Genomic DNA, 16,218 nt, shown 5'->3' on the forward strand with positions numbered 1-16,218 from the left:
TGGCCAATACGGTGAAACCCTGTCTCTACTAAAAACACAAAAATTAACTGGGCGTGGTGGTGGGTGCCTGTAGTCCCAGCTACTCAGGAGTCTGAGGCAGAAGAATCATTTGAACCCAGGAGGCAGAGGTTGCAGTGAGCCGAGATCATGCCACTGTACTCCAGCCTGGGCAACACAGCAAGACTTTGTCTCAAAAAAAAAAAAAAGAAATTTAAAAATGGGGAACAGACAGTCTCTAAAACAAATGGTGGTCAGATAACTGGACATCCACATGCAGAAGAATGAAATTGGACTCTGATCTCACATCATATGCAAAACATCAATTTAAAAATACTTAAATATCAGATCTGAAACTGTTAAACAGAAAAAAAAAATAGAAGAGCTCTGTGACATTGGTCTGTGCAATGATTTTTTTGCAGATAACCCCAAAAGCACAGGCAACAAAAGCAAAAACAGACAAACGGGATTACGTCAAACTAAAAAGTTTCTGCATGGCAAAAGAAGCAATCAATGGAGTGAAAATACAACCTACAGAAGAAGAGAAAATACTTGCAAACCATACGTCTGATAAAGAATTGCTATTCTAAATATATAAGGTATTCAAACAACTCAATAGCAATAAAACAAATGAGCCAATTTTAAAAATGGGCAAAAAACCTGAACAGACTTACTTTTTTCTCTCTCTCTGTCTCCCAGGCTGGAGTGCAGTGGCATAATCTCGGCTCACTGCAAACTCTGCCTCCCAGGTTCAAGCGATTCTACTGCCTCAGCCTCCTAAGTAGCTGGGACTACAGGTGTGCGCCACCATGCCCAACTAATTTTTTGTATTTTTAGTAGAGACTAGGTTTCACCATGTTAGCCAGGATGGTCTCGATCTCCTGACCTCATGATCTGCCCTTCTCGGCCTATCAAAGTGTTAGGATTACAGGCGTGAGCCACCATGCCCAGCCCTGAATAGACTTTCTAAAGAAAGACATACAAATGGCCAACAAGTATATGAAACAAGGCTCAACATTGCTGATCATCAGGGAAGTGTAAATTGAAACCACAATGAGATATCAAGTCACACCTGTCAGAATGGCTATTATCAAAAAGACAAAAGATAATATGTGTTGGTGAGGATGTGGAGAAAAAGGGACTCTGGAACACTGTTGGGAATGCAAATTAGTGTAACTATTATGAAAAACAGTATTTAGGTTCCTCAAAAAACTAAAATAGAACTACTGTATGATGCGGCAATCTCACTACTGGATATATAGCCAAAGGAATTGAAATCATTATTTCAAGGTGATATTTGCACTATCACGTTCATTGTAGCATTATTTACAAATAGTCAAGACATGGATTCAGTCTAAGTGTTCATCAACAGGTGAGTGAATAAAGAAAATGCGGTGTATACATACACAATAAAATACTACTTGGCCTTTTTTAATTTCCATAGGTTTTCGGGGAACAGATTGTGTATGGTTACATGAGTAAGTTATTTAGTGGTGATATGTAAGATTTTGATACACCTATCACCCAAGAAGTATACACTGTACCCAGTTTGCAGTCTTTTATCCCTCACACCCCTCGCACCCTTTCCGCCGAGTCCCCAAAGTCCATTGTATCGTTCTTACGCCTTTGCGTCCTCATAGCTTAGCTCCCACTTATGAGTGAGAACATATGATGTTTGGTTTTCAAAAGAAGAAAATTCTATCACCTGCAGCAACATGAATCAACCTGGAGGACACTGTGCTAAGGGAAATAAGCCAGACACAGAAGGACCAATGCTGTGTGATATCACCTATATGATGAATCTAAAATAGGCAAACTCATAGAAATGGAGAGAATGGTGATTACCAGGAGGGTGGGAGGAGGCGAGGACAAGATTGGAGAGATTTAAAAGAGTACCTAGGTCGGTCAAAGGATACAAAATCTCAGGAGGAATGCTTCCAGAGATCTATTGTATAGTCACAATGTATTATGCCCTTAAAAATTGCTAAGAAGGTGTATTTTAAGTGTTCTCACCACAAAGAAATGATAAGCATGTGAGGTTTAAAAAAAAAAGGAAAAGAAAGAAAACTAAAGAAAAATATTTTTTACTTAACCAACTCAAAACCCAATCTGCCATATTTATGCATTTCTAGATTGCCCATAACTAAAACAAAAAAAAATTTCTTGTACTGACACTTGACATAGAAATTAAAGCAAAAACATCAAAAATATTAACAAATTTGGAGGTGCAGATTCTTTGTTGAAAATATTTTCCGTTACCAAGAAACGTTCTCCTCTCAAGAGAAATAAGCATTGCGTCAAGACAACAATGCTCCTGTGAAGACTTTGCTGAGAGTTTTTATTCTCTGGTGACCACACCACAGCTTGAATTCATTCATTCATCAAACAAAATAATTTTGCATGATCAAACTTGTAATAATCAGAGCACAGTGGGATACATTTTCAAAAGGAAGATACACTCCCCTCTGTATGAAGGTTTTTGTGTATGTATCTGGTGCTTCAGAGATTAATTAATCGATATTAATTAATTATAAATAGTTAATCCACAAAGAAAATGCAGTTTTCCTATGGAAAAATAATTGGTCCAAGGATGTCCAGCAGCTCGCAGTTGACCAACAAGGAGCGGCCTGGCTTACAGACAGCAGTTGCAAAGTGAATGGACAATCTCCTGTTTGGAAAGCTGCCGCTTTGATCAAAGAAGGTAAAAACTGATCTGCTCAGTGGGCTGAACTACATGCTGTTTTTCTAAGAGTAATGGAAGAACTAACAGTGGTGGAAGCCCCTGTGTTTGGGTTTTTACTGACTTCCTGGGCAATGACCAATGGCCTGGCCATACACTCAGGCAAGAGGGCAGTGAAAACCTGTCCTATCAAAAAGAAACCCACATGGAGCATGGCCCTATGAAGATTTGAGGGGTGCATTAAAGCAGAACCTGTCAGTGTCCATCAGAAGAACTCCCTTCTAGGTTCAGAAGGTGACTGGAATCAACAAACAGATATCTATGGGTGCTCCCGTGACGTGCTCACCTGAGTCCATGAAAGGGGTGGATACGGGATATAGGGGCACTGCAGCAGCACAGAGATGGGATCAATCTAAACACGTTCCTCTTGCACCCTCCTTGGGCACATAATGCCAAAACTGTACTGTTTGTCAATAAGAGAGACAGAGACTGCTGATGGCTATGGGGCAGATTCTCTGTGGGGAAACAAGGCCCTGAACATAACTGGTGAGTGGGACTGACGCTGGCAGACTGGGGAGCTACAAATAGGTCTTAACGGGAATAGAGGCTGACTCTAGACTGGGCTTTGTTTACCCCGCGGAAGATGAACACACTCAGAGTGCCACAACAAAACAAAAAACAAGAAACAGAAGATATTACACGGATTTAGACGGTGATCATTTTTTCAGACCAGCGAACACACTGTACAGCCCACAATGTCCAACAATGGGTAGAGATATCCTCCTCAGAGTGATAGTTTGATAGAGAAAGAGGACCGGTAATTGAAACAATGGTTTCTGAAACAGGGAGAAGGCAGGCAGGGCTGGCTTACCTGGCTTCGCAGCTGTGTGCTTACACTGAATATGAATGGGATTAACGGGGCGTCCCCGTTAGATTTTTTTTTCTCTGGTTGATCTTGGGGAGAGGGGATGAAAAGAATGCTGGTATGATTAAGCAATTCTTGCCAAGGTAGAGAGTACACTGGTATAACAATTATAACTTTTTCTTTCTTTCCCAAGTTACTCCCCAAATAATTATTTTTCCTCCTCTACCTGATACAATGGTCCTTGTACTAGGGCTGCAACTGCAAGTACTGGAAGCAGGGATGATTTCTAAACAGAAAACTGTAACTATGTTTTTAAACCTTATGTCAGAATTCCTAAGGACGTAATGGGGGTCGGTTATGCTTTGACCCCAACTGGCAAAACTGGGGCGAAGAGTGAACACAGCTATATTGCCTGGGTGGTAAAAATGGCTCACTAGTTCAGAGCCTATGTAACCTTACCCTACATGAATGGGAATAGTCTGAGGGGAGGCCCTTGCTAGATTAGCATTGTTACCAGCAGTCTGGACCAGCACGGTGACCAAACCGAATGTCCCTTCCAGAGGTGGAAAAGTTGAGTAAAAATAAACAACAAATAGAAAAAAAGGAGAAATAGTAGCCAAGGGTAAAGGAATAAATAAATGGGAGGTACTATCATCTCGAAAGAGTCTCAGAGCAAGAGACGACGTTGTTTCAGCTCAATTATAACAGATGCCTTAAAGGGTACAATATATGTGTGCCAAGACCACTCCTGCTTTTGGAACCCAATGAGATAAAAAGGAAACCTGCAAACCCAGTGGCCACAGCCTGGGAGACGTTCATGCAGTATGATGGACTGGAGTGATAACTAATGACTGAATAGAATTCCAGTAATGTGGAGGTATCTTTTGAGTTATATATATTTTTTGTTGTTTGTTTGTTTGATTGTTTGTTTCGAGACAGCACCTCACTCTGTTACCTGGGTTGAAGTATAGTAGCACTATCTCAGCTCACTGCAACCTCTACCTCCTGGGCTCAAGCGATCCTCCCATCTCAGTCTCCCGAGTAGCTGGTACTACAGACGCACACCACCATGCCCAGCTAACTTTTGAGTTGTTTGTAGAGATGGAGTTTTGCCATGTTGCCCAGGCTGGTCTCAAACTCCTGGGTTCAAGTGATCTGCCCGCCTCAGCCTCCCAAAGTGCTGAGATTACAGGCATGAACTACCGTGCCCAGCTGAGTTGTGTATTCTTTTGATGTAACTGATCTGTGTTTGAAAACCAGGAGATGGCTTGTGGTGATGTGTGTGTGTGCATGTGTGTTGCATGCACACATGAGTGTACACACACTCAGTCACATACATATATCGATGCCCTATGCATCTCTTCATCTATATCCTTTGTAATATCCTTTATTTATTTATTTATTTATTTATTTATTTATTTATTTTTGAGATGGTGTCTCACTCTGTTGCCCAGGCTGGAGTGCAGTGGCGTGATCTTGGCCCACTGCAACCTCTGCCTCCTGGGTTCAAGCGATTCTCCTGCCTCAGCCTCCCAAGTAACTAGGATTACAGACACCAGCCACCATGCCCGGCTAATTTTTGTATTTTTAGTAGAGAGAGGGTTTCACCATGTTGACCAGGCTAGTCTCAAATTCCTAATTTCAGGTGATCTGCTTGCCTCGGCCTCCCAAAGTGCTAGGATTACAGGCGTGAGCCACCATGCCTGGCCCTGTAATATCCTTTAGAATAAAGTGATGAACAACAAAAAAAAGATGTTCAGAACTAAACTCATTAGTAAACTCCCCTTTAAGCATCAGCCCCCCCTTTTTAGACAAAATTGCCTAATATTTATTTTATTATAATGAGATCTTTTGACATGAAAATGCTGGAGGGATTACATCATCTTAAATCATGCATTTGTGACAGGAAAGTACTCAGCACACCACATAGTTGCAAACACGGAAAAACAGTATAATAAGAGGATCAATAATCCTGCAGAAGGACCTGGTTTCAAATCCCAGCCCCAACAGTTGCTGGTTCTTGCACCTGGCATGGCATGGACAAGACGTGTTCCCCATGTTGTTTCCTCTTCCTAGTCAGTGACTTTAGGGAATAAGGGCCTGAATTCTGGCAAATGGCATGTGGTGGAAGGGATAGCAGATGCTACTAGGCACTGCCCTAAGAACATTACACAGGACTCTCCAGCTGTCCCTTTGCCTTCAGCAGCAACTGTGAAGGCCACCCCTTGAGGATGGTATCTTCATGACATGAAGGGACCCAGAACCCTGAGTCACTGCCTAGAGGCTGAGTGCCCTCATCAGACTATGACACAAGCAAAAATTAACCTTGGCTTGGAAGCCATTGAGGCTTGAGGATTACGCGTTGCTGCAGTGTGTGTGTGTGTGTGTGTGTGTGTGTGTGTGTGTGTGTGTTGGCCACAATAAAAAAGCAGCACTAGAAGCTAAGCTAAAAGAGAGAGAGAAACCTATGGGAATGGGGGTTCCTGCAGGGAACTGGAACTGGCGAAGAAGAAACCTTCTTAAGGAAACTCAAGAACAAGTCATCAGATAGATGAGCAAAGAGGGAGTTGTGATGCCAAGATAACATATCCCAAATCTCTTCTACCCCGATCAAGATTTGTGCTAAAGCATAAAAATCAGCAGAGCCGGGGTGGCGGGTGGGGGCGGGGTCCCCTGGACCCATCTCTGTGAAAATGCAATGAAGAAAAGTAGCTGGGAGTCAGAGAGACCCTGATAGAGGCAGGGGTGACCTTTGGGCCAAGTGGAAGGTGAGACAGATGACAGGAGAGTTACAGATTCAAGGAGAGCAGAAATGCATTATTTTAAATTGCTGCTATGGTTCTATGGCTGCCTTAAAATTATATTAAACAAGAAAGATCTTTCACATGGAGGGATTTTTCTCACACATGGAAAACTAACTCTAAGCAAATTACACATGTTTCAAGAACCTCAGAAAATAAAATAATATGATGTAAATGCCAATGTAAAAAATATTATCTTTGAAACTTGTTTAAACTGTGACCAATGCACAAAGGCTCCTATATCTAGTTTCATATTATTTCATGAAAATGGGAGTTTTCAATCTGCAATATTCAGAAAATGGTAGAACTATTGTCAGAAAGCAGCTTACTTAAACCAGAATTTGCTATTATTTACAAGTGTGGGGCTATAAAACAGTTTTGTTGTTTTAATAGAAGACATAAAAGATGACTGTTTTGTGAATCGAGATCAATTTGCCATCTCTTGGGTTCCAGCACAATTCTGATGAATTTACCAGCAACGACCAAACTGTTTTGGAGTTGTATTAGTCAGATCTCAAGCTGCTATGAAGAAATACCCAAAACTGGGTAATTTATAAAGGAAAGAGGTTTAATTGACTCACAGTTCCACAGGGCTGGGGAGGCCTCAAGAAACTTACAATTATGGTGGAAAAGTAAGCAAACATGTCCTTCTTTACATTGTGGCAGGAAAGAGAAGACTGAGAACTGAGCAAAACCATTATCAAACCATCAAATCTTGTAATGACTTCACTATCACAAGAACAACACGGGGGAAACTGCCCCATGAGTTAATTATCTCCACCTCGTCCCACCCTTGACACATGGGGATTATGACAATTCAAGGTGAGATTTGGCTGGGGACACAGAGCCAAACCATACCAGGAGTCTAAGTACAATTATCAAAGTTCATATACTTGCAGTAAAACAATGCTATGGTCTTGATGTCAACTGAAAGTCAAAGTATGACAATCATGTATTGCTTAATGATGGGGATATGTTCTAAGGAATGTGTCGTTAGGTGATTTCATCATTATGCTAACATAATGGAATATACTTACACAAACCTAGATGATACAGCCTACTACACACCTAGGCTATACAGGATAGCCTATTGCTCCTGGGCTACAAATCTGTACGTGTTATTATACTGAATACTGTAGGCAATTGCAACACAATGATAGGTATTTGTGTGTCTAAACTTATCTAAACATACAAAAGTTACCATTAAAACACAGCATTGTAATCTTATGGCACATCATTATTTATGCATGTCTAAACATAGAAAAGTTACCATCAAAATATAGCATTGTAATCTTATGGCACACCATGGTTTATGTGGTCCATCATTGACCGTCAGTATGTTGTCCATCATGGTGGCAGTACATGACTATACTTCTATTATTGTTACTGTTATTAGAAGGCCCAAGGAGATTCCTATATGCCTACATGTGCTATAATGTGATATTAGCATTGGAGACATTAAATCACCTTAGATGGTAACAGTAAAATTCTTTTTCCTATTAACAAGCAAAAATAATTAATTACGTTTCTGGAAATTTCAAATCAATGGTTCAACCATGACAGTGCAGAAATGCTGAGAAGATAATAGGCACAATTTAAAATACACAGCTATTTAGTTATTCCAAATTCTGTCTGCAGCTTTGAAGAAATAGGGACACATTATAAAGTATCATATACTATGTATTTATAGAAATGGTGTTTTTCTGAAGATTAAAAATAAAATTATAAAATAGAAAATTGGATCCCTATTTCATACTATATAAATATATAGTATATCAAATTCATATTGATTAAAGACTTTGGTATAAAACAAAAATTGTAGGTGTTTAGTGGAAAACACAGGTTAATATCCTTTAGATCTTCATGAAGGGAAACATTTTCTTAAATCGGACATAAATGTATTAAGCAGAAAAGTAAAGTTTGAAAACTATAATGTCTATTCCCCAAAAGAGCCCTTGAAGTCAAAAGACAAGTTACAAGCTTGAAAAACATATCTACAATTTGTATAACAAATTATTAGTATCAAAAATAAAGAATTCTAACGAATCAAGAAGAATGCACATACACATGCAGATAACGGCGAATAAACATATGAAGAGGAGGTCAGCATTATTAGTGTTCAGCAGGCTACAGAAGCCATAATGAGTTACCTTTTTATACCTATCCAGTTGGCAAGCATTAAAAATTCTGATACTACCAAATGCTGAAGAAGATGTGAGTCTACAAACTCACTTATATACTGCACATGTAAGTAGATATTAGTGCAACACTTGGAAAAAACAGTTTGATATGACATCCTATAATTGGTCAATTATATATTTTATGTTCCACAATTTTACTTCCATGTATATACCTTAAAAACCTCAAGCACATACACAACAGAAGACATACAAGAATGCATATCTGTCCCTGTTCATAGAATCAAATTTTATATGGCAGTCAACTCCAACACTATGGATGTCTTTAGTAATAATAGTATTAAGTGAAAAAGTAAGTGCCTGAGAATTGCATGCATGATACCATAACATGAATCATGCATGATACCATTTTTATAAATTTTAAAAGAATTAAAAATAAATGTTTCTAAAAAAATATGTAAATATTAAAATGATTAAAAAGGAAAACAGGTCGGGTGCAGTGGCTCACGCCTGTAATCCCAACACTTTGGGAGTCCGAGGTGGGCAGATCAAGAGGTCAGGAGATTGAGACCATTCTGGCTACCATGGTGAAACCCTGTCTCTACTAAAAATACAAAAAAATTAGCCAGGTGTGGTGGCGGGCACCTGTAGTCCCAGCTACTCAGGAGGCTGAGGCAGGAGAATGGCATGAACCCAGGAGGTAGAGTTTGCAGTGAGCCAAGATCATGCCACCGCACTCCAGCCTGGGCAACAGAGCGAGACTCCATCTCCAAAAACAAAAAAAAAAAAAACAAAAGAAAACAAAGAACTGATCAACTCAAGATTCAGGGTGGTTGTTATCTCTGGAGGGAAAGGAGAGGTGAAGGGATGAACAAAGGAGGAGGCTATCAGGTTAGTTTTCAGAAACAACTTCTGTTTTTGGTGGTGGTTTCACTGGTGCTTAGTAAATATGTAAAAACAGGCTATGCATGAACAAGATCGGAGAGTGCCACAAACCAAGTATTAGCATCAATTCAATTCTGTGCACATAAAATCCTTTTTAAAAAAATGAAGCCTCTTTGAGAACAAACCCAGATAAAATATCAAACCTCCACTCGCCAGCTCTGATTGAGACTATTTGTAAAAGGATCTTCATTTGTTTAACATTACTTCCAAAAGAGAAATTGCAACCATCTAAAAGATTCATCAATAGAGGAATAGCTTCAAACATCTGTACAGATTTATACTCTTTCATTAATTCATCTCATCAACACATTGACTGAGTGTCCACAATTTGTCAGACACTCTGGAATACAATAATGAACAAAACTGATCCAGGCCCTGCCTTCATGTGGCTTAACCATCCTTTAAAAAAGGGAAGACAGGCCAGGTGCAGTGGCTCACTCCTGTAATTCCAGGACTTTGGGAGGCCAAGGTGGGTGGATCACCTGAGGTCAGGAGTTTGAGACCAGCCTGGCCATCATGGTGAAACCCTGTCTCTACTAAAAATACAAAAATTACCCAGGTGCGGTAATTTTTGTGGGCTCCTGTAATCCCCGCTACTTAGGAGGGCTGAAGCAGGAGAATCACTTGAACCCGGAAGACAGAGGTTGCAGCGAGTCAAGATCATACCACTGCATTCCAACCCGGGAGACAAGAGCAAGACTCTGTCTCAAAATAAAATAAAATATAAAATAAAAAAGGGAAGACAGGTAGTAATCAAAGAGTCACACACACAAATGTACGCTGAAAACAGACAGTACTGTGAAGGAAGGAACACGGGCCTATAGAAGAGAAAAATGGGGAGAGACTTATCTTGAAGCCTTCAGCCAAGACTTCCTGAGAAAAGGGGCATTTAATAGAGGCCTGAAACAACAGAGATCTGGGAGTAATTAACCAAGCAAAAAGGAGACAGGGAGGAAGTACTGTCCAAGCACAAGGATGAGAGGGTGGATCCTGTGGCAGATGAGAGGTCAAGCTATTACAGAGGTAAAAGGTCAAAGTGGCTGAAACCAGGGCAGGGGAGACATGGGGGTGAGATAGGGCTGGAAAAGCAGGCAAAAGAGATATCCTGGAGCACAATCAGGCCAAGGATTTCAATCTCTGTTCAAAGAGCAAAGTGAAAAAGAAGTTTACACAGAAAAGCAACTACATCAGAATCTCACTGGGAAGGGATCCCCTGCTGCCATGTGGAGAATGGAGGGTCTGGGCATGGATGAGACAAAGGCCAATGCTCACTTTGACATGAGAACCCTGGCTCTAGTATGCAGCAGGGTCAAGAATTGTTGGAGGAAGGATTATAAATCATGCTGCTATAAAGACACATGCACACGTATGTTTATTGCGGCACTATTCACAATAGCAAAGACTTGGAATCAACCCAAATGTCCACCAGTGACAGACTGGATTAAGAAAATGTGGCACATATACACCATGGAATACTATGCAGCCATAAAAAAGGATGAGTTTGTGTCCTTTGTAGGGACATGGATGCAGCTGGAAACCATCATTCTTAGCAAACTATCACAAGAACAGAAAACCAAGCACCGCATGTTCTCACTCATAGGTGGGAACTGAACAATGAGTTCACTTGGACTCGGGAAGGGGAACATCACACACCGGGGCCTATCATGGGGAGGGGGGAGTGGGGAGAGATTGCATTGGGAGTTATACCTGATGTAAATGACAAGTTGATGGGTGCTGACGAGTTGATGGGTGCAGCACACCAACATGGCACAAGTATACATATGTAACAAACCTGCACGTTATGCACATGTACCCTAGAACTTAAAGTATAATAATAATAATAAATAAATAAATTTTAAAAAAATTAAAAAAAATAATAAAATAAAATAAAATAGAATCTGTATCTCATCCTAAAAAAAAAAAAAAAAGAATTGTTGGAGGAAGAGCAGGAGGCCATCTCAGCAGCACAGGCAAGGGGAAAGGCCACTGGCCTGAAGGTGTTGGCAGTGGGGCTGCAGAGGGTGAGGATTTGAGAATTCTCTAGGTGGTAAAATGGAGAGCATCAGAGGTAGAAAACATATGAAGAGGGCGGGAGAGGGAGGCACCTAGGATGACTTTAGATGTCTGGCTTCTAGAAATGGATGGAACGCTGGAAGACAAGCTGTGTCGGGCTGGGAGCACGATGAGGTCAGCTTGGAGATGACTAAGCTTAGGGTGTCCTGGGACACCTAAATGGAGATGCCATGTAGGTTGTCAAGTAAGTAGGTCTGGAGGGGAGTCTGAGCTGGAGATAAAAATTCGGGGACACCACGTAACTGTTAAAATGAATGAGGTGACTCCATACGAACTGACTTGGTACGATGTCTGTGATCTACTGCCAAGTATACACTGAAAAAAGGCAAGTTACAGAACAACATGGATCATATCACTTTTTAAAAACGTGTAGAAGAATACTTAATCATCTGGCCTGCAAGAGAAATACACATACTCTGACCTACACACAGACACACACACATACACACACACTCACACAATGAAAGAATATACTAAAATATTAACCTATCCCTAGGATTTGATAAAGTTTAGGTGGGAATAGAAAAGTGAATGAATTTCACTTTTACAAATTTCGACTTCGTTGGCCCTCTTGTTTCTTACAATGAGTACTTAATAACCCCAATGCCCGCTTCGTTCCATCCCTTTTTTCACCCTCCAACTCCTACCTTATCCTGAATCCCCACCCAGTGTCAGAAGCTGGCAAGAGAACAGGATGGAAAGAGGAAAGATGATGTCAGTTTTGCACATTATTTTATAACAAAACAAGAACAACTTGGTGTTTGCTTTGAAGATGCATCAAAATAGCTGTGTCAAAACATCCCCTGGTAAAATGTCATTCCTGCTCCTGAAGGGTTTGTAATCAAGTTGGCCGAGCAGTAAGTCAATTAAAAGGATTGTCAGAGCATGAAGTCTACAGGCACACTGTCCACTGCACTCTCCCTAGAGACCCTCGATGTGCTCTGAGGATTTCCAAGTCTCAGGTAACATCCAAGAACACACCACATTAATCAAGAAATGTTAAAAACTTCCCATTGTGGAGAATAAGGTAGCAGGAACTTGAACTAATGAATGTACATGAACAAAAGGAAATTAATGTAAACAGGAAGAATTGGTGACTTTTGTGGTTTATCCTAGGTTTTCTTCAGTTACTTAACATAATTACCCTGCATAGTGCCAGCCCACACTCAGCATATACTTGTGGAATTGTTTTTAAAATATCCAAGCCTCTATTGGACCAGGAATATTATTTTTCCAGAACAAAAATGGGGTAATGCTGAAACGGAAGCACTCTAATGGCGGAAAGCCAAGGGACATATTGTGTAGCTCCATGTGAACTTTCTTCTTCCATTCCCTGATTACATAAAGCAGAGACTGATAGAACCAAATGAGATCTTGAAGCTGCCTTGTTCAACAGCTGGGCAAAGCATTGTTTAACCATCCTTAACTAAGAAGTGTACGCTGAAAATGTGGAACCAGCTCAAATGCCCATCAATCAACGAGTGGATAAAGAAACAAGTACACACAATGGAATACTACTTAGCCATGAAAAGGGACAAACTAGGCTGGGCAAAGTGTCTCATGCCTGTAATCCCAGCATTTTGGGAGGTGGAGGCAGGTGGATCACCTGAGGTCAGAAGTTCAAGACCAGCCTAGCCAACATGATGAAACCCCATCTCTACTAAAAACACAAAAATTAGCTGGGTGTGGTGGTGCATGCCTGTAATCCCAGCTACTTGGGAGACCGAGGCAGGAGAATCCCTGGAGCCCAGGAGGCAGAGGTTGCAGTGAGCCGAGATCACACCATTGCACCCCAGACTGGGAAACAGAGTGAGACTTTGTCTCAAAAAATAATAATAATAATTAATTAATTAATGGCATTCACAGCAACCTGGATGGGACTGGATAATATTACTCTAAGAGAAGTAACTCAGGAATGGAAAACCAAACATTATATGTTCTCACTCATAAATGGGAGCTAAGCTATGAGGATGCAAAGGTATATGAATGATACAATGAACTTTGGGGACCCGGGGGAAGGGTGAGAAGGGGATGAGGAATGAAAGACCACAAATCGGGTTCAGTGTACACTGCTTGGGTGATGAGTGCACTGAAACCTCACAAACCACCACTAAAGCACTTACTCATGTAACTAAATACCACCTGTTCCCCAAAAACCTATGGAAATAAAAAAAGAGAGAGAGAAGTGCATGTTGCACAGATATACACCTAATAACTGAACCATGAGTATATATCATACCAGGAAGGCAAACACAGGTGAAATTGTTCCCATCTTGCTTTTCATTTGCATCAATACAGCTCGCGTTGTTCTGGCAAGGTTTCCTCTGACAAGCATCGTATTCTTCACAGAAAGTACCCACATACTGCTCCTCACAGGTACAGGAAAAAGTTGCCTAAAACACAAAAAAACACAGTGTCTGTTACCTGGCGCCTCTCAACAGTGTGCTTTGGCTGTGAGACTCAAAGTTCAAAAGAACCACTTCCTTTTTATAATCAGCAATCTAATCAAATCACGTATGTCATAATCTAGTTGAAATCCTAGCTTTAAGAAAAACAGTCTTACAGTCTAATCTCAAACACATTTTTCTATTATTTGTTCATATTTATCCCCATCATTTTCAATCTCCCTAAAATAGAAATGAAATGAACTTGTTTTACGCTAAAATTGAAGTTTTGCTGACCAGACATGGAAATGGCAATTTTGCTAGAGCAGATAGATTGTGCTACAGCCATTAAATTAGATGTCACTCCAACCAACTAAAATCCTTCAACAGAGATAGCACTTGTAACAAAAATGTCATCAAATGTCCAACCCAGAGCATCCCTTCAGAGCACTGAGAAAATGCACCAAATCACTCCTTCAACTGGCCTCAATGTACAGCCATGCAGATTATCTGAGTACAAGGGAAAATAAAAGGAGTATAATTCAAGTAACCATTTTGTATAGCTTATGATATTAACATTATCTTAGTAAAAGACCATAACTCAGACACAGAGAATGGAGTTTGACTCGAAGCTTCATTTCTGAGATAGTTGTAAAATACAAACAAAACTGGGTTTCTTTCCCCTGCTTAATGCCAGCCTGGGGGCAGTGGCATGTCTGAAATAAACCACAAATCTGTCCCCAAAGCCTACGCAAAGTAATATAGATCATTACAGAAGATTTTTATGAGGAAGAGAGGAGGAGAGGCAAAGGACAATGGCATTAGCAGATCTTACTACTTAAGAAAATCTAAACAAAACAGACAAAAGTCCCTTGCCCAGCTCATCTCCAAGCCCGGCACATGGGGCAGGTGTTCAGTCTCTACCTTTCCCCAGCCATTGTCCCTTCACCCTCCCTGCCTCTCCCTGGCCTCAGCCTCCTGCTGCCGATCTTAGAAAGAGACTCTCTCTTCTTCTCTTCTCCAAGCACTGTCAACTCAGGATCTCCACACAGTACCCCCATAAGCACAACCCACTGCCTGCCTTCCCCTCGAAGAGAAAAGGGTTATCCATTCTTCTCTTTAATATGTTTTTGTCTCTCAATCAAGTTTCATAGCTCCTGCACATTTCTTGATAAATTGACTCCTGAATATTTACGTTTTGGTAGCTATTGATAATGAGATATCTTCTTCATCCTATTCTTGTTAATACCCATGATACTTGCTAGTAATTATTACTCAGGAATAGAATACTAGGGTTTTGTTTCCAGTTATCACACTGAGCTTTCAGTACAGGTCAGAGTTTTTAGTTGATTTCCAGGTTTTCTATATGACACAAGACCAAATAATAACAATAAGTTCAGAGCAATTGCAAATAGTAATAATGTCATTTTTTCTTCTCCAGTTCTCAAGGTTACATTGGCAGCTCTTCCAGAATAATTTTGACCTTAAAGGGATGTTGGTAGAATTTACCACTAACTAGATTGTTGGAATGACTGTGAAATTTTATCAAATGCCATTTTAGCTCCTATAGAAATGATCTATTGTTTTCATCTGTGACCTATTATGACATGAATTCAATATCTAGATTTTCTAGTACTGATTCAACCTTATGCTCCTGGAAGGAACACCCACTGAAGTCATTATGCAAAATGGTTTCAATATGGCTGGCTTCTATTAGTAGTTACACTTCTACTGCCTTCCCTTTCACTCTCCCTTCACCCTCTTTCCCCAACAGACTTCTTTTCTAAGAAAAAGCTGTCCCTTGCACATGAGATCATGTTTTACACTGCATAGGAGGATGTCCCTCACAATAAGTGACTGACAAAGAAGTGTGCAGACCCCTCAGAAACCAACCAAGACACCAGACAATAGGATATGACATTTAGCTCAACCAAACTGCCAAATGTTGTATAGGTGCCTTTCTTCTGTTAACAGAATATGGTTTTTTGGTAAGGGAATATGACAGGTTATTGTAATCCACATAACCAAATCTCCTTTAGTTTAATAACACATTCTTCAACGATATCTTAGAAGCTAAAGCAATTAGAATTTTTTTAAAAAAAAACAGCCTTTCTTCTTAAGCTGGAGCTATATTTTCTGCCTTCTATTTCTATCATCTCTCACCTCTTTGTGGTAAATGGAAATTCCCTCTTCATTCTAGCAATAAAATGAGGATCTATCTGTTTTTTCATCATGTTTTGAGTTTTTCCCTTTTGTATTTGTAGCTGGAAGCTAAGATAAGCTGTCAGAAAGGTATTTTTTTTTTTTTAACAGGAAACTCCTTTTTTTAGAACTA

At 40.3% G+C, this 16,218-nt stretch overlaps 1 protein-coding gene across 1 annotated transcript in view; it reads right to left on the bottom strand.

Annotated features, from left to right (window-relative positions):
- Positions 1-16,218, bottom strand: part of DNER (delta/notch like EGF repeat containing) — a 355,480-nt gene that overhangs the window by 142,094 nt on the left and 197,168 nt on the right. Inside the window, exon 6 of the mRNA XM_007966532.3 lies at positions 13,739-13,892. Coding sequence (XP_007964723.3) covers positions 13,739-13,892 — 154 coding nt within the window. The remainder of the gene's footprint in view (positions 1-13,738; positions 13,893-16,218) is intronic.

The sequence above is a fragment of the Chlorocebus sabaeus genome, chromosome 10, assembly GCF_047675955.1.
Source record: "Chlorocebus sabaeus isolate Y175 chromosome 10, mChlSab1.0.hap1, whole genome shotgun sequence".
Taxonomy (NCBI): domain Eukaryota; kingdom Metazoa; phylum Chordata; class Mammalia; order Primates; family Cercopithecidae; genus Chlorocebus; species Chlorocebus sabaeus.